This window comes from Orcinus orca, chromosome 9 (assembly GCF_937001465.1).
Source record: "Orcinus orca chromosome 9, mOrcOrc1.1, whole genome shotgun sequence".
NCBI classification, from domain to species: Eukaryota; Metazoa; Chordata; class Mammalia; order Artiodactyla; family Delphinidae; genus Orcinus; species Orcinus orca.
In genome coordinates this window covers 37,114,539-37,133,460 of record NC_064567.1, presented here as the reverse complement: position 1 = coordinate 37,133,460, position 18,922 = coordinate 37,114,539, and the positions used below count along the sequence as shown (strand labels likewise).

General features: G+C 38.8%; 1 protein-coding gene across 3 annotated transcripts in view; it reads right to left on the bottom strand.

The window, feature by feature from the left end:
* The window catches only part of DOCK4 (dedicator of cytokinesis 4), a 491,577-nt gene that overhangs the window by 124,472 nt on the left and 348,183 nt on the right, over positions 1-18,922 (bottom strand). For all 3 annotated transcript variants that reach the window (XM_033428263.2, XM_033428264.2, XM_004269886.3), the window contains exons 17-22: positions 18,642-18,798; positions 13,254-13,351; positions 13,062-13,145; positions 12,781-12,881; positions 10,609-10,690; positions 9,405-9,575 (exon numbers count right to left, since the gene is read on the bottom strand). In XM_033428263.2, coding sequence (XP_033284154.1) covers positions 9,405-9,575; positions 10,609-10,690; positions 12,781-12,881; positions 13,062-13,145; positions 13,254-13,351; positions 18,642-18,798 — 693 coding nt within the window. The remainder of the gene's footprint in view (positions 1-9,404; positions 9,576-10,608; positions 10,691-12,780; positions 12,882-13,061; positions 13,146-13,253; positions 13,352-18,641; positions 18,799-18,922) is intronic.

Sequence of the window (18,922 nt, the reverse complement as noted above, 5' to 3'; positions counted from 1 at the left end):
TGTGTGGCTGACAGGGTCTTGGTGCTCCGGCTGGGTTTCAGGCCTGAGGCTCTGAGGTGGAAGAGCCGAGTTCAGGACATTGGACCACCAGAGATCTCCCAGCCCCACATAATATCAATCGGCAAAAGCACTCCCATAGATGTCTGTCTCAATGCTAAGACCCAGCTCCACTCAACGACCAGCAAGCACCACTGCTGGACAGCCCATGCCAAACAACTAGCAAGACAGGAACGCAACACCACCCATTAGCAGAGAGGCTGCCTAAAATCATAAGTTCACAGACACCCCAAAACACATCACCGAATGCGGTCCTGCCCACCAGAAAGACAAGACCCAGCCTCATCCACCAGAACAAAGGCACCAGTCCCTTCCACCAGGAAGCCTACAGAACCCATTGAACCAACCTTATCCACTGAGGGCAGACACCAAGAACAACAGGAACTATGAACCTGAAGCCTGTGAAAAGGAGACCCCAAACACAGTAAGTTAAGCAAAATGAGAAGACAGAGAAAACCACAGCAGATGAAGGAGCAAGGTAAAAACCCACCAGACCAAACAAATGAAGAGGAAATAGGCAGTCTACCTAAAAAAGAATTCAGAGTAATGATAGTAAAGATAATCCAGAATCTAGGAAATAGAATGGAGAAAATACAAGAAATGTTTAACAAGGACCTGGAAGAATAAAACAGCAAACAAACAATGACAAACAACAAAGGAAATGAAATTAAAAATTCTCTAAAAGGAATCAATAGCAGAAAAACTGAGGAAGAAGAATGGATAAGTGACCTGGAAGATTAAATACTGGGAAAAACTACCACAGAGCAGAATAAAGAAAAAAGAATGAAAAGAATTGAGGACAGTCTCAGAGACCTCTGGGACAACATTAAACATACCAACATTCGAATTATAGGGGTTCCAGAAGAAGAAGAGAAAAAGAAAGGAACTGAGAAAATATTTGAAGAGATTATAGTTGAAAACTTCCCTAATATGGGAAAGGAAATAGTCAATCAAGTCCAGGAAGTACAGAGTCCCATACAGGATAAATCCAAGGAGAAACACACCAGGACACGTACTAATAAAACTATCAAAAATTAAATACAAAGAAAAAATATTGAAAGCAGCAAGGGAAAAACAACAAATAACACACAAGGGAATCCCCATAATGTTAACAGCTGATCTTTCAGCAGAAACTCTGCATGCCAGAAGGGAGTGGCAGGGCATATTTAAAGTGATGAAAGAGAAAAACCTACAACAAAGATTACTCTACCCAGCAAGGATCTCATTCAGATTTGACAGAGAAATTAAAATCTTTACAGACAAGCAAAAGCTAAGAGAATTCAGCACCACCAAACCAGCTTTACAGCAAATGTTAAAGGAACTTCTCTAGGCAGGAAACACAAGAGAAGGAAAAGACCTATAATAACAAACCCAAAACAATTACGAAAATGGTAATAGGAACATACATATCGATAATTACATTAAGTGTAAATGGATTAAATGCTCCAACAAAAAGACATCTACTGGCTGAATGGATACAAAAACAAGACCTGTACATATGCTGTCTATAAGATACCCACTTCAGTCCTAGGGATACATACAGACTGAAAGTGAGGGGATGGAAAAAGATATTCCGTGCAAATGGAAATCAAAAGAAAGCTGGAGTAGCAATTCTCATATCAGACAAAATCGACTTTAAAATAGAATCAATCCAAGAAGAAGATATAACAATTGTAAATATTTATGTACCCAACATAGGACCACCTCAATACATAAGGCAAATGCTAACAGTCATAAAAGAGGAAATCGAAAGCAACACAATAATAGTACGGGAATTTAACATCCCACTTCCATCAATGGACAGATCAACCAAAATGAAAATAAAGAAGGAAACACAAGCTTTAAATGATACATTAAACAAGATGGATTTAATTGATATATATAGGACATTCCATCCAAAAACAACAGAATACTTTCTTCTCAAGTGTTCATGGAACATTCTCCAGGATAGATCATAGCTTGGGTCACAAATCAAGCCTTGGTAAATTTAAGAAAATTGAAATCATATCAAGTATCTTTTCTGATCACAGTGCTATGAGACCAGATATCAATTACAGGAAAAAAAAACTGTAGAGGATACAAACAGATGGAGGCTAAACAATATACTACTAAATAACCAAGAGATCACTGAAGAAACAAAAGAAGAAATTTAAAAATACCTAGAAACAAATGACAATGAAAACACGACAGCCCAAAACATATGGGATGCGGCAAAAGCAGTTCTAAGAGGGAATTTTATAGTAATACAATCCTACCTCAAGAAACATCTCAAATAAATAACCTAACCTTACACCTAAAGCAATTAGAAAAAGAAGAACAAAAAAACCCAAAGTTAGCAGAAGGAAAGACATCATAAAGATGAGATCAGAAATAAATGGAAAAGAAATGAAGGAAACATGAGCAAAGATCAATAAAATTAAAGCTGGTTCTTTGAGAAGATAAACGAAATTGCTAAACCATTAGTCAGACCCATGAAGAAAAAAGTGAGAAGACTCAAATCAACAGAATTAGAAATGAAAAAGCAGAAGTAACAACTGACACTGCAGAAATACAAAGGATCATGAAAGATTACTACAAGCAACTATATGCCAATAAAATGGACAACCTGGAAGAAATGGACAAATTCTTAGAAAAGTACAACCTTCGGAGACTGAACCAGGAAGAAGTAGAAAATATAAACAGACCAATCACAAGCACTGAAACTGAAACTATGATTAAAAATCTTCCAACAAACAAAAGCCCCAGACCTGATGGATTCACAGGAGAATTCTAATAAACATTTAGAGAAGAGATAAAACCTATCCTTCTCAGACTCTTCCAAAATATAGCAGAGGGAGGAATACTCCCAAACTCATTCCATGAGGCCACCATCACCCTGATACCAAAACCAGACAAAGATGTCACAAAAAAAGAAAACTACAGGCCAATATCATTGATGAACAGAGATGCAAAAATCCTCAACAAAATACTAGTAAACAGAATCGAACAGCACATTAAAAGGATCATATACCATGATCAAGCGGGGTTTATCCCAGGAATGCAAGGATTCTTCAATATACACAAATCAACCAACGTTATACACCCTCTTAAAATGAAGGATAAAAACCATATGATCATCTCAATAGATGCAGAAAAAGCTTTTCACAAAATTCAATACCCATGTATGATAAAAACTCTCCAGAAAGTAGGCATAGAAGGAACTTATCTCAACAAAATAAAGGTCATGTATGAGAAACCCACAGCCAACATCATTCTCAATGGTGAAAAACTGAAAGCATTTCCACTATCAGGAACAAGACAAGGTTGCTGACTCTCACCACTATTATTCAACATACTTTTGGAAATTTTAACCACAGCAATCAGAGAAGAAAAGAAATAAAAGGAATCCAAATTGGAAAAGAAGATGTAAAACTGTCACTGTTTGCAGATGACATGATACTATACGTAGAGAATCCTAAAGATGCTACCAGAAAACTACTAGAGCTAATCAATGAATTTGGTAAAGTAGCAGAATACAAAATTAATGCACAGAAATCTCTTGCACTCCTATACACTAATGATGAAAAATCTGAAAGAGAAATTAAGGAAACACTCCCATTTACCACTGCAACAAATGAATAAAATACCTAGGATTAAACCTATCTAAGGAGACAAAAGACCTGTATGCAGAAAACTATAAGACACTGATGAAAGAAATTAAAGATGATACCAACAGATGGAGAGACATACCATATTCTTGGATAGGAAGAATCAACACTGTGAAAATGACTATACTACCCAAAGCAATCTACAGATTCAATGTAAGCCTGTCAAACTACAAATGGCATTTTTCACAGAACTAGAACAAAAAACTTCACAATTTGTATGGAAACACAAAAGACCCCGAATAGCCAAAGCGATCTTGAGAAAGAAAAATGGAGCTGGAGGAATCAGGATCCCTGACTTCAGACTGTACTCCAAAGCTACAGTAATCAAGACATATAGTAGTTGCACAAAAACAGCAATATAGATCAATGGAACAAGATAGAAAGACCAGAGATAAACCCACGCACATACAGTCACCTTATCTTTGATAAAGGAAGCAAGAATATACAATGGAGAAAAGATAGCCTCTTCAATAAGTGGTGTTGGGAAAACTGGACAGCTACATGTAAAAGAATGACATTAGAACACTCCCTAACACCATACACAATAATAAACTCAAAATGGATTAAAGACCTAAATGTAAGGTCAGACACTATATATAAAATTCTTAGAGGAAAATATAGGCAGAACACTCTATGACATAAATCACAGCAAGATCCTTTTTGGCCCACCTCCTAGAGAAATGGAAATAAAAACAAAAATAAACAAATGGGACTTACTGAAACTTAAAAGCTTTTGCACAGCAATGGAAATCATAAACAAGACGAAAAGACCACCCTTAGAATGGGAGAAAATATTTGCAAACGAAGCAGCTGACAAAGGATTAATCTCCAAAATTTACAAGCAGCTCATGCAGCTCAATATCAAAAAAACAAACAACCCAATCCAAAAATGGGCAGAAGATCTAAATAGACATTTCTCCAAAGAAGATATACAGATTGCCAACAAACATGTGAAAGTATGCTCAACATTACTAATCATTAGAGAAATGCAAATCAAAACTAAAATGAGGTATCACCTTACACCAGTCAGAATGGCCATCATCAAAAAGCTACAAACAATAAATGCTGGAGAGGGTGTGGAGAAAAGGGAACCCTCTTGCTCTGTTGGTGGGAATGTAAATTGATACAAGCACTATGGAGAACAGTATGGAGGTTCCTTAAAAAACTAAAAATAGAGCTACCATATGACCCAGCAATCCCACTACTGGGCATATACCGAGAAAACCATAATTCAAAAAGAGTCATGTACCCCAATGTTCATTTCAGCACTATTTACAATAGCCAGGACATGGAAGCAACCTGAGTGTCCTTCGACAGATGAATGGATAAAGAAGATGTGGCACATATATACAATGGAATATTACTCAGCCATAAAAAGAAATGAAATTGAGTTATTTGTAGTTAGGTGGATGAACCTAGAGTCTGTCAAAGAGTGAAGTAAGTCAGGAAGAGAAAAACAAATACCGTATGCTAACACATATATATGGAATCTAAAAGAAAAAAAAATGGTTCTGAAGAACCTAGGGGCAGGACAGGAATAAAGATGCAGACGTAGAGAATGGACTTGTGGACACGGGGAGAGGGAAGGGTAAGCTGGGATGAAGTGAGAGAGTGGCATGGACATATATACACTACCAAATGTAAAATAGAGAGCTAGTGGGAAGCAGCCGCATAGCACAGGGAGATCAGCCTGGTGCTTTGCGACCACCTAGAGCGGTGGGATAGGGAGGGTGGGAGGGAGATGAAAGAGGGAGGGGATATGGGGATATATACGTATACATATACCTGATTTACTTTGTTATACAGTAGCAACTCACACAACAATGTAAAGCAATTATACTCCAGTAAAGATATTAAAAAGATAAAGTAAACAAAATAAAATACACTTAGCCCCACTTTATATCACAAATATTTTAAAAATATTGAATAATCAATTTTTAAACAAATTCATTGCATTTGTGATGTACCAGGAATTCAGAATAGTCAAATAAAGCAACGATTAAGTCTCTGAAAAAAAAATAAATAAAAATTAAAAAAAAAAAAAACTGGTCTAGGATTGTACATCTAAACAAACTCAGCCTTTTAAAATTCCACAAAAGGAGGGCAGTGGAAGGAAAAGTCGATCAGCCTCAAACACCTGGTGAAGGAAGGTATTACATTTTGTAATATGAGATTCAAGGGCTGGTGGGTTTACCATTGAGATCTGACACCAGGGGAAGGTAGGTCAAGTCTACAAGTGCTGATGATTCAAACACAGAACTAAATTCAAATTCATGGAGTTTGGTATTTACCTGTATAGCAGCAGCAGAAATTGTAGAAGAGCCAAGACCTGTGTTTGATGCCAGAATCATCAGAATGCTTAAGGTGCTGGGGTCAACAGCTATGTTTTCCCCTTGACTCTTAAAAATTATAGATTTTCTTGAATGTACTTAAAATTAATAACCTGATATTCCCTGGTAAAGACTATATTTATATAGCCTACATTTCACTCTGCAAAGAGCTGAGTCATACAGATGAAATGTAAAAAAAATTAAAATAAAATGAGCCCAGCTTTCTGGTCACTAAAGTCACCTAAGTTGACTTTCCTCAGGAATCCCTTAATTTATCCATCAATTCTTTATTTATACCTCTTTATTTCAAAAAGGTATTTGAATGTGCTTGCAGTGTAAGATACAATTATTAAAAAGGATAAAGGAACAAGGACGTTGTGATGAGGGCAGAAAGACAGCTGTAATAGCTATCTAAGCCAAAGATTTTTACTGCAAATAAAAATAAAAACATGATTTTGTTTTGACCTTCTTGGTAGCCAAGGCAAATAGAGAAAGATAATTAATAGGAACTTGGGGCAGGGTCTTGGGCCTCAACTCCTTCCGCCATTCCTCTTTTCTTGGGGTTTCCAAGGTAGAGACCTGTCCTTGGAATGGGAAACCAAGATCCACTGTATATAGCTGACTAAGTCTTCAGTCCTGCCCAGGGCAGGGCTCCTAAGGACAGAGTCATTAACAGGCTGGGCTTAGGCCAGGAGTACTAAATGAACGTCCTAGTACCAGGATGGCCAGATCTATAGAGCAGCCATCCATTGATCCAACCTGAAGGATTGCTGGGATGGCTATTCTACCTCCAGGAGATGGAATTTGCTCTGAGTTGTAGCTCACATGGAAAAAATGCAAAATGGAGCAAGGATACTGGGTTTTTGTCTTTCAGGCAAGAATCTTTAAGGACCAGTGGGTAACCTTGGCTCTGGACATGGTAGGCAGAGTTCTAAGATGATCTCCATGAACTTTGTCCCCTGATGCTGTTCCCATGCAGAAGTTTTCTCTGGCTCGTGGTGGGGGAACTCAGAGATTTGAAGCATGAGAAGGATTTGACAAACTGTGCCTGGCTTCGAGGATGGAGGGGCCACACACCAAAGAATGCAAGTGGCCTCTAGGAGCTGAGAGCACCCAGATCCTCCTCCCACCCCTGGGTGACAGCCAGCATGGAAATGGGAATCTCACTCACAAGGAAACTGATGCTTGTCAAAAGCCTGAAAGATCTAGAAAGTGAATTCCTCCCCAGAGCCTCCAGATAAGCCATCAAAGCCAACACCTTGATTTTGGCTGTAGGACCAAGACCTGACCAAGCCTTCCAACCTACAGAACTTGAGCTAATAAATGGGTGTTATCTAAAGCCACGGTAGTCATTTGTTATGCAGCAACAGAAACCTAACTGTTGGATCAATCAGATTAGTGACACCTTCCTTCTTGGAAGAGAGAGTTAAGAAAGTGTGGGGTCAAAGGGGGACTTGGAATGGGAAGAAGTGTTTAGCATTCTCCCAAAACATAAAGGAACAAAGTCCTCATTGCTTAATGAAGAAACCTAACTGCTTCATTATTTTGTATAAATTTTCTCTTAGCATTAAACTAAATAAAATTATCATTTCAAAATTTTCAAGTATAGGATACTGCATAAAATAATAGAGAACGACTTCAGTAGAGTTTATGAAGATATTTAGAAACTATTATATATTTTATATATCATCTCTTGATAAAAAGCTAAGGGCCAAAAAAGAAGAATCAAATATGATTCTTTGAAGGTGCTAAAGTTGTTTTACTATCTTGATGGAGGGGTGGAACTTAGAGAATCAAGAGCAGTTGGAGTTCAGTATGTTAAACAAAGAAAAGGAGGCTGCTCTATATTGTGGTTGTACCTCAGCAGCCGAAATCATCTCAGGGTGACTGCTAGGGTTCGGTGGAAACACAACTAAGGTAAAAGAATATTTCTCCAACTTTAAAGAAGAGAAAAATCTCTTGAGTCCCTACAAAGGCATCTCATTAAGAAACCATGACTTAAAGTTACTCTTAAGAGTAAGAGAATATTTTTCAGTTATGGATTAAGTAAGTTTTAACCCTGTAACTTATAAAGGTTTGTTTTGTTTCAGAAAAATCTCAAAATGAAAACTCAACTTTTCAATAGCTTTTGTAAAAGTAGTGAACTTCTAAGAACTTTCATCTAAAGGAATATATGTTAACCTGTTACAGTATCCTTTTCAAATATCAATGGCTGATAAGTAGGGTCTGGTTAGTAGGCAACTTGACACTGAGGCTTCTGGCAAGTTTCCTAACGTGCAGTGATTGTACTGTTGACAAGAGAAGCCAAAATGACATTAAAAGAGCCTGTATCCTTAACCAGATGGAAGATGAGTCCACCTCTGCAAAGAAGAAAGTAACAAGAATAGCCCCCAAACAGTCAGAAAAACATGGCTCTATTATTGGGGGGGGGGGTACATTTCTAGTGTTTTGCCATTATATATAACACCTTCCAAATGTCAAATGACACCAAATTACAACAATACTCTTAGGGATCTAGTTTTGTCTCCTAATCTCCCATTTTATATCCCAACTCTCAGTGATTATAAGTCTCAAGTCTCCAGGGGATGGTGGTAAAGAGGTTGCTTCTCCATCTGACAAGTTATTAAACCAAGTTATTAGAATTAAACATGTACAAGAAGGATTAAGAAAGTGTAGAGAAAGATATTCAGAATTATCTCTCGGCACATGTTCAAGGCCACGCTATTTGGAAAGTGTATAGATCCTGTTCTTAAAACACGGGCAGCTACTCCTGGTCATAGAATGTGGCAGCAACCGCTCAGCACTGGTCATAGCAGATCAGTCCCAGGACGATTAGCGTCAAGTTAAATAAGACAAAACAACACGCAATTTAGCTGAGACCAATATAATGAGTCTCAAGTCCACAGATTAAAATGCAGCACAAGGGAGTTCTCTGGTGGTCCAGTGGTTAGGAATTGGCGCTCTCACTGCCGGGGCTCAGGTTCCATCCCTGGTCGGGGAACTAAAAAAAGAAGCAGCACAAGGCCTGGGGAAAACAACTGCAGCAGATTGGCTAGAGCGAAATTCCTTCTCCTTGGCTGACGGTGACAGGGTGTCTCTATCAGTATGTGTTCTAGAAACTGGAATGGAGGCTGGTGCAAACCAACAGGCTCTCCATTCAGAGCGAGAACAGTCCGAGGAAAGACAACCTAACTTCTGCTCTGCTGGCGTTCGGAAGCTGAGGGACCTTTTAAAAGTCTCAGTTAAGCTACAAATATAAGCTGGAGCTACAGGTTGCTGATGGAGAAAATATTCACTTATGCGGTTGTGTAAAAATAAATAAATTGGACTCATTTTTCCTCTATTCAGCAGAGATGAAAAAAAAAATTACCTGTGATTGAGATAATGCTCCAGACCCTTTGCTTTCTTGTGAAAGAAAAAAACGGACTGACATGAGGAGCTCCTGAATGCAGCGGCGAAATTCTTCCTCATTCTGTCCGCCGGTGGCGAGGGAAAACAGCCTTCGAGACTGAACGATATACTTAAAAATATATTCTTGGGCCTTAAAACAAAAGTTTTAAAACATTAGTTTCAAAGGAAACCAAAGGTATTTATTTGACAATGACACAGCACAAAAACCATAGCACAATATTAGACTTTTAAAATATTGACTTAAATACTAAGGCCCCGTGAGATTTTTGAACAGTATTTACTTGTAGGGAAAGAGCCATTTTTCTCTGATGCCTAATGAGAGAAAACATATAGATAATTTTTAAATTCTATGTAATTCTTGAGAGCTATGAACATTAAATGTTTCTGATCCTCAGATGATTTTTTAAATTTAATCAACAAATCTGTTTTACAAAAATTATTTTGCTTCGCTGGTAGGTACTCTTGCCACTTGCATTTTACCTTCAATTGGTCCAAAATGACAAATTTATAATGAGTAAAATGCTTGTTTTTTAAAATGTACACCTGTTTACTTTTATCTACTGACATCAAATAGGGTATAGTCAATTATAGAAATCAAAAGACTGCCAGAGCTGTTATGGACAATCCTTTTAAGAATCTATATTATTTACAAACATGTTTGCAGGTAAGGTATCAACATCTCCATATATACTGAGCACACAGGGCCCAGAGATATGGGCTGTGTTAAACCATGATAGCCAGTAAAACCTCATGTTTCCTCACTGTGATCCCTGCTAAGCCATCCCATTATCCTCTTAAGACAAATGGCCCTCAGATGGTCTCTGTCAGGGTGGTGGAAGCAAGAGCCAGGAACTTCTAAGCTTAACTGCCCATCTGCAGTCTTCTTTTCAACCCTTCCTCCTGCCAATCCTAGACTTCAAGTGTTCAGAGCCCAGAGGAGTAAGGATTCAATGCCAGGCAGGTTCCAGTGGGCAAGCTTGGCAAGGTCCCTTTCAAATTTCATCAGCTCTGGAGTAGCCATAAACTGATTAAGATCCTTGAATTGGAATGTCAGTAATACATCATCACCAATTACTGTCTGTGTAGAGGAAACCAATTCGTTTAGGTGTCACCACGCAACAGCACTGTTAGACGGTGATCTGTTTTTGACAACGTGTCATTACCTTCAACACCTCCTGGATGTGCTCTTGTCTCTCCGCTTCTGTGATCCTGTCCACATACCACTTGAGCACTTTGATGAGATCTCTAAAATACAAGGAGACGTGCAGAAGGTAGAATTGCTCTCATTCTCAATTAAATGCCAACAAATCAAATGCTTATGTTTATCATGAGGAGGCTTCATTTCCCAACAGTTGTCACATTTTTCTGTCAAACTGCCATAACATAATAATTTTACAAAGTCTGTCTATCAACAGCACTACCCCTTTTTTGAAGCTGAAGAGAGAAACAACACTTCCTCCCAGCGAGATTCCTTTCAATCTGGACATATTCCATCGGCCCTGCTGTTTCTGGCAGTGCTTCCAATGGGTGAACACAAATATCTGAGAAAAGGACTCTGGCCAAGGGAGTGCCTGAATATGACTGTCATGGTCAATCTCGGACAACTGCTAATTGGGATTTCCTCCCCAGCGACTACGTAAACAGTTGGATGAAATATTCGGCTGGAGGCAAAAGGGGGTGTGGGGAGGGATGAAGGTAATACCTCCCCATTTCAAAGCACACCCCCATGGAGTTATCAAGCCAATTCTCTGACCTGTGGGAAGAATGAGGCTTACTGTCAAAGTATGCCTTAGTAATTTCCAGAAAACCCAAGTCTCATTGTTTTAAGAAACAAAAATTGAATTAACCTCCACCCCCCCAAATTCTCAAGATTGCAGTTGTGTGACCGTTAACAGTGGTCAGTTCTTGGTTTCTAGGAAACAGAGCAGTTTTTAAAAATGCTCCTCTTTTCTGTCGGGAGAGAATCCATGGACGTGCCAGTAGGTAGATGCTGCTGGGAGTGCTATTTTGAAGATGATCTGTCGGTGAGTTTCTGGCCACCCATAGCTCAAGACGATTCCACAGGCCTTATTTGTCTTATTAGGACTTATTAGCTGCCTTCCTGGCCAACCTGAAATTTAGAAATTACACCCTCTTTCTCTACCTTCCAATGATAGTCTCAGTTGGAGGCAGTGACCACCTCACACCAGAGCCCAAATTGTTAGGCCAAGGGGCAAAGTCGGGCCAACATTTCAAAACTATCCCTGTTGTTACATTTCACCCTCTGAAAAACTCATGTTGGCAGAGGGTCAAGTCTTGCAAAAATGACTCCATTCATTTAAACATCAAAGGCGTAAATCTTACCAGGCCATGGTGGGGAATACCCAAAGGAATGGGATCAAATGCTTAATTGATTACCTACTATCTTTTATACAATAAATAGATGGGGAAAACCCTGATTCCATGTTCTTTAAACACACCTCTGGGAATAGATGATTGTGCATGTACATACCCATAGGTGCTTAGGTGCTTAAAGTATAAGGTAAAAACTTTGGCAGAATAGCAATGACAAGAGTGTAATGGGGAGATAGAACTTTGGGGTACATTTCAGGGCTGTATTTAAGCAAGGCCCCAAACCGGGAAGATGTCATGATAGGACAGAAAGAGGGACATTGTCACCTTCTGGCAACTGTCACCTGGGCTACTTGGAGGCAGGAACCAGCTAAAGCATGTCATTATTCATTCACTTTTAGCCTTGCTTGCCTTATCTGAGCTGACAGGAACGCACCAGCAGGTAAAATGGCAGCTGGTAACAAAGGGTAGAGTCCAATGACTGAACTGCTTGCAGCCAGGGACCAGGTCTTCATACGATCAGCACAAAGCATAGTGCCTGGTATGCAGTAGGCACTCAGTAAATATTAACAGATGAATGAACAAATGACTTTAAAATGGTATGATGGCAAAGATTCTTTTCCCATCATATTTCTTTCTTAAAGGCATCTAGAATCATCAAGGAGTGTGGTGATTAAATGGGGCTCTTGACAGCCAAAGTGAAATAACCAGATATTTTAGACTAAAGAATATCAAGTGAAACAGAGACAAGAAGAAAATACCTTATATTTTAGGTTTCAGGAATAGAATTCAGGAAGTTCTTTTTTTCCCCCTTTTACTCAAAATAAGTTCCAGCCATTAAAAGAAGGTGTGTGAGAAAGGAGGAAACTGTCTCAAGAGACACTTCAGTGGTTGTGCTTCACTTCTTCCTACACTCCCTTTAAAATGTTCCTATATAGTTGGTTCTGCTTTAAAAAGCTCAAAAGAAACTGCTTCTACACCAATTACAAGATAAAGGGCCTTACCTGTATGCAAGTGCCCCAGCAAAATGACTCTCAATATAAGTGTCCATTACAGGTTTAAAATGATGAAATTTGCTATCTTGCAGCAAATTTATTATGTGAACCTAAAAAAAATAAAAACATAAAATGGAGCTTTATAAAACTGAACACAAAGCAAGATTTTTTTTTGGTAGAGGGGAGGGGGAAGGTTTCTTTTCAAGTAAGCTCATGCTATTATGTGCACATTTATAAACAGCTTTAGGAAAGTCAAAATTAAGATATAATTAAAGTGAATTTAAACTCACCAAAGAATCAAACACTTTAGACCCATATTTTTGGGAATTTTCATCTAAAATTCCAAACAAGGTATCCAGTGTATCTTGCAGAAACTGTTGGATAAAGAAGTAAAAGCATAAATAAAATATCCTCTGTCCTTCCCCTCTAAATATTCTTTAACCCATGAATTTCCAAGAGAGGGATAACAAAATAGCATATACCTTTACTATCTCTGAGCCATCAATTTCTTTTAATTTAGAGAGACAGCCTGTGATCTTGTCTGGGTGGGTTCTCCATTTCAAAAGATCAAGCATATCACCTTTCCAAACAGAAAAGGAAAATTAGTTGCCTTGATAGAGAACACGAAAGTGTTCTACTGTAAACGCTGAATTCTTACACACATTGCCTCTTGGTCACTCAAGTTGCAGGCTCCCAGGCCCTCCCACTAGGCCTCTGAATGGCATTTATTACAGTGTATTCTAATTATTTCTCCCTTCCCAATGCCCTTGACTTACAAACTCCTACTTATCCTTCAGTTCTCAGGCTAGCTATCTGTCTTTGCCCCCACTAGACTGTAAATTCCAGCAGAACAAGAGAGTGTGCGAGTTTGGCCCTAACATAGTGCCAGCATCTGGAACAGGGCAGGCACATAGCAGGCACTTGGTAAATACTGGCTGAATGATTTTCTGCCTCCTCCCATTAAAGTGGGAGATTCTTGAGGGCTGGGAACCCACTTTATTCATATTTGTGCCCCCAGCATATAGCACTCTGCCTAGCAACAAATTCCACTCGGCAATGAAGGTCTTCTTGACAATGTGGCCCAAACCTGGCATGACTAGAAGGTCCCTGCACAGTGATGACAAAGCCAGTCAATTGTCAGACCATCTAGTGAGCCTTTGGACCTGAGAGGGCCAGTTCCTGGACTCCATGATCATCTTCCATCCTAGACTCTGGCCCAGCTCTTCAATTTCCTCCTTTCCCTGAACTGATAACACGTGGGTCCTGAGTCTAGCAGGGCCCTCAGGAAACCTCTTCACCTCGTGAGGGAATAAATCCTTCCCTCATCCTTCCTGGGCAGAAGGTCCTGAACATGGTGTCCAGCTTCACTGGTCTCCAAAGGGATCAGGGAGACGGTGGTGTCTGGAGGCCAATGAAAGCAGTGAGAACTGACAAGGCACGTGCGAGCAGGATGTGCCCCGGGCAGGGGAACCTGGCAGGGCTGGTCTCCTGGTACTCAGTGGGGCTGAGAGACTAGAACGGCCAAGAGAGAAGCCAGGAGGGGTTTTCTACTTCAAAGCACTTGTTTCAAGAAAAACCCAAATGGGACTTGCTGAGAGACAGAAAGACCGATGTGGAAACAAGAAACCAACCAACCAAACACAATCCAAGAGATCAAGGAAGAGTAGTTATGATGAGAAAGAAAATATGATGTAGTGAATAAAGATGCGAAAAAAGCATAAGAATCTCAAGAGGAAATAGAAGCAACTTCTACCAAAGTCAGATTCAAAAGAAAAACTTTACAAACAACTTAAAAGAAAGAAATTTGGTACTAAATGAAAATATTTGCCTATAACAAATAGGGGTAAGAGGAGGAGGCAGATTCAGAATGAGAAAAATGAGGGAATTTTTTTCAATACGGACAGTGAAAAAGAGATTTATGACTATTTTCATAACAGAAAATCCTGAAAATGTTAAATATTCATGTCTAACTCGGACACCCTGGAGGTATGATTGAAACCTTTTAAAAAATGATTGGTCAGAGCTTCCCTGGTGGCGCAGTGGTTGAGAGTCCGCCTGCCGATGCAGGGCACGCGGGTTCGTTCCCCGGTCCGGGAAGATCCCAGATGCCGCGGAGTGGCTAGGTCTGTGAGCCATGGCTGCTAAGCCTGCGCGTCCAGAGCCTGTGCTCCGCAAAGGGAGAGGCCACAGCAGTGAGAGGCCCGCGTACCGCAAAAACAAAAACAAAACAAAACAAAGATCTGTTGTGTGATGAAACATTTTTTTTTCCTTAGCAAAATGTCATTGTTACAGAATTAAAATAAAAAATTTAAATACTTAAAAAAAACCTCATGTATGCCAAGAACTCAGAATCAAGTCAAAATTGTCATCTCTTAGGCCTCTATTTTAGCCATTTGAAGATATATTAGTTGCAAATTTGGAGCTAGGACCTACTTCTGAAAAACGTGAATTTTATAAATTCCATTCAATTATCATTTACATGTATACTGACTGTATGCCTAATCTACCAAGAGCTATAAAATAGGTAGATGGCATGATCCCTACTTTTGTTTTTTTTAAATCACAATCTCAGGAAGAGACTGAATAAACCACCCACCACTGGGGGTAGGAAAGGGACGTAGGGCAGTCAGTACCTGCACAAATGTTAGACTTAATTTAAGCACTGTTTTTATTTTCTCATAACTTTTTAAACAGTTGTGTTTAACAGTCCAAGGAAGCTGACAAACAAGTAAAGTAATTCCTTTTCTGATCCCCACTTTTAAGAAGCTTAAAATATCTACTTGATTTGGCAATCACAGACGTCTAGCTGAGTGCTCTGGCCTCGGTATGCTATCTAAGAATGACACTGGAACACAGAGAGTGTGCAGACACACTTTAGAAACCCTGAAATGCAAATCTGCTCTAGGAAACTGTTCCTAGAGACCACATCACTTACTAAATGCCCAATTGTAATGGTAATGGGATCTGTAAACTTTCCAAGTCAAGTAAAATGAATACAAAGCAATTTAATTCCAATTTGGAACTGGATTACTTCTACACAGAGACATGTGTCTAGCATGTAAATTTCAGAAAGCTCAACTAACTTCCTTCCTCCTTCCCATGTCTGAAACACACTATTCATTTCCTGCTTCATTTTGAGCTGTCTTACACTGACAAGGTTAATCAATGTCAAAATGATAATCAAGCACTTATTAGTCTTCAACAATGAGTCAAGCATTGCCTTCCATATAGTGAGATGTTTAATATAATGGTTTCATGAATAGTTTATTTACCTGAAAATGTTCTCTGCTTTTACAAAGTAGCAGCTTCTAATTATCAGGATTTTGTTCCCTCTGTCTTATGTTCACAATTCTAATATCCTAAACCCTAGAACTAGAAAAAGTGAAGGATGCAGGGCTGAATATTCTGACAGCAGATAATCTATTGTTAGATTTGTGTCATTGGCAGAATAATGGTCCCCAAAGGTGTCCGTATTCTAATCCCTGGAACCTGTGAATATGTTTATCTTGGCATGGCAAAAGAGATTTTACAGGTGTGATTAAGTTAAAGATCTTTTTTTTTTTTTTTTCCGGTACGTGGGCCTCTCACTGTTGCGGCCTCTCCCGTTGCGGAGCACAGGCTCCGGCCGTGCAGGCTCAGTGGCCATGGCTCATGGGCCTAGCCGCTCCGCAGCATGTGGGATCTTCCCGGACCGGGGCACAAACCTGTGTCCCCTGCATTGGCAGGTGGACTCTCAACCACTGCGCCACCAGGGAAGCCCAAAGATCTTTTAAATAGGGGTATTATCCTGGATGATTTGGTGGGCCCACTCTAATCACAGGGGTTCCTAAAAGATGGAAGATGGTTAGAGTCAGAGAGATTTGAAGATGCTATGCTGCTGGCTTTGAAGATGGAGAAAGGGGCCAGGAGCCAAGGAATACAGGTGGTTCCTAGAAACTAGAAAAGGTAAGTAAAAGGATTCTCTCCAAGAGATTTCAGAGGGAATGTGGCCCGGCTGACACCTTGATTTAGGCCCCATGAAACTGACTGCAGACTTTTGACCTCCAAAATCGTAAGATAATAAATTATTGTTGCTTTAAGCCAATAAGTTTACAGTAATCACTACAGCAGCAACAGATAACTAATACAAGCTGAAATAGTCTAATGGAGACAATCAATTAAATGTGAACTTAGACTCTATAACAGACACACAACTAATCCACATGGGATGAATAAAAATTCCACTGAAGGGAGTCACTAACATGTTGATTTTATTATCTTCATAACCTCCATGGAGTTACACTGTTCCCACAAAAAATGCCTGAGGTAAATGCTTTATAGTCATTATAGAGATCTGTCAATGAAGGTTTTATTTAAGTAAAATCATTAACCACTGAATACTGATAAAGTCTGGTATAATGACATGACTTGGCAATAGCTACTTTCAATCAGATTTACTAAAAATGAATTACGTAGTTGATTTTTAAAAATATTTCCCAAAAATACTTTTGGAAGGGGAGAAACAAAACCCAAGATAAATGTGAAAGAATCATTTGCAATTTGCCAACTTCTACATAAATACAGTAGCAATGCATGACAAATTGAGGGGTATCTTAAAAGTGGTCATTATAACAATGCCACAATTTGCTTCTTTTCTCATTCCATGTTCTAAGAAAAGAAATATATTTCTTACTATGTGACACAGAAGAAAGAATTAATAACACAAAAGTTTAAGCACAGGAGCATTTTTTGACACAATACAGGGCCCTGACTTAGGATGGTTTGACTTAAGATTTTTTGACTTTACATGGGTGTGAAAGTGATATGAAATCATTTAGAAACCATACTTCGAATTTTGAGTTTTGCTCTTTTCCTGGGTTAGCCACATGCTAACACAGGTACAATACCCTCTTGCGATGCTGGGCATTGAGCCCCAGCTCCCGGACAGCCATGTGATCTCGAAGGTAAACAACCAACACCAGTTACAACCATTCTGTACCTATACAACCATTCTGTTTTTCACTTTCAGTACAGTATCCAATAAATTACATGAGATATCCAACACTATTATAAAATAGGCTTTGTGTTAGATAATTTTGCCCAGTTGTAAGCTAATGGAAGTGTTCTGGGCATGTTTAATGTAGGCTAGGCTAAGCTATGATGTTTTGTAGGTTAGGTGTAATAAATGCATATTCTACTTACCTTATTCAGGTTACCATGGGTTTATCGGGATGTAACCCAATCCTAAGTCAAGGAAGAGCTGTGCCTTATTATGAAGTGATTCTCTTCAACATAATGAATCTGATTTTATTAATATGGCATTCAGGATGCTTTCCAGAAGGCTTACATGGCAACCATGAAGAACTCAAAAATGTTTAATTTGCTTCCTTCATTATAGACAATGTTTTCACGACAGTTTGCCAAGGAGAAGAGCTTGCTTTATTAATCATAACTTGCTAAACAATCACTGACATAAAAAGTAATGCTAGAATAGAAAAGCAATATCCACCTAATTAAACAAAAAACAGCCTTCACTCTAAAGTCTGCAATTAGCACCGTCTATGGAGCTATAAAGCAAGAGAAATTAAGGTGGTGGTAATCCTGGTCTTTTTTTTTTTTTTTTAAAGTAGCTGGGTTTGACGGTTTATTTTGAAGAGTTGTGTACTTGGGTTCCAATACTGGGATAATTCTGTAGTCCTTAAACTACATGCATTTAAGAGATCATTGGGTCACAACTGTTTTCACATTATTGGAAATCACAAACAGAAAGATCAACATTTTTTCTAGTGCAAAGTTATTATACATAACATTGATGTTTATTGAATATCCTATCAAAATTCACATGACTACTTAAATACAAGGGCTTTCAAATAAAACAGTATTATAATTACCGTTTTGTGTGAGTTTTGTGGAACAGAGAAAAGATGTTATCCAAAAAGACTCCTTTGTGGCCTTCATGGCTTGATTATTATTCCCAAGGAGAATGCCCTTGGAAAAAGGAAGTTTGAGGTAGCGGGTAGTATCCTGAAGATTTGTGTTTTCTTCACACTGCAAAAAATATTTTAAAAAATGGGATAGGGGAGAGAAGAGACCTCATGAGAATTATTAAGCATGATATCCATCTCTAGTGTTTATGAACTGGGAAATATTCCAAATATTATTACAAATAGAA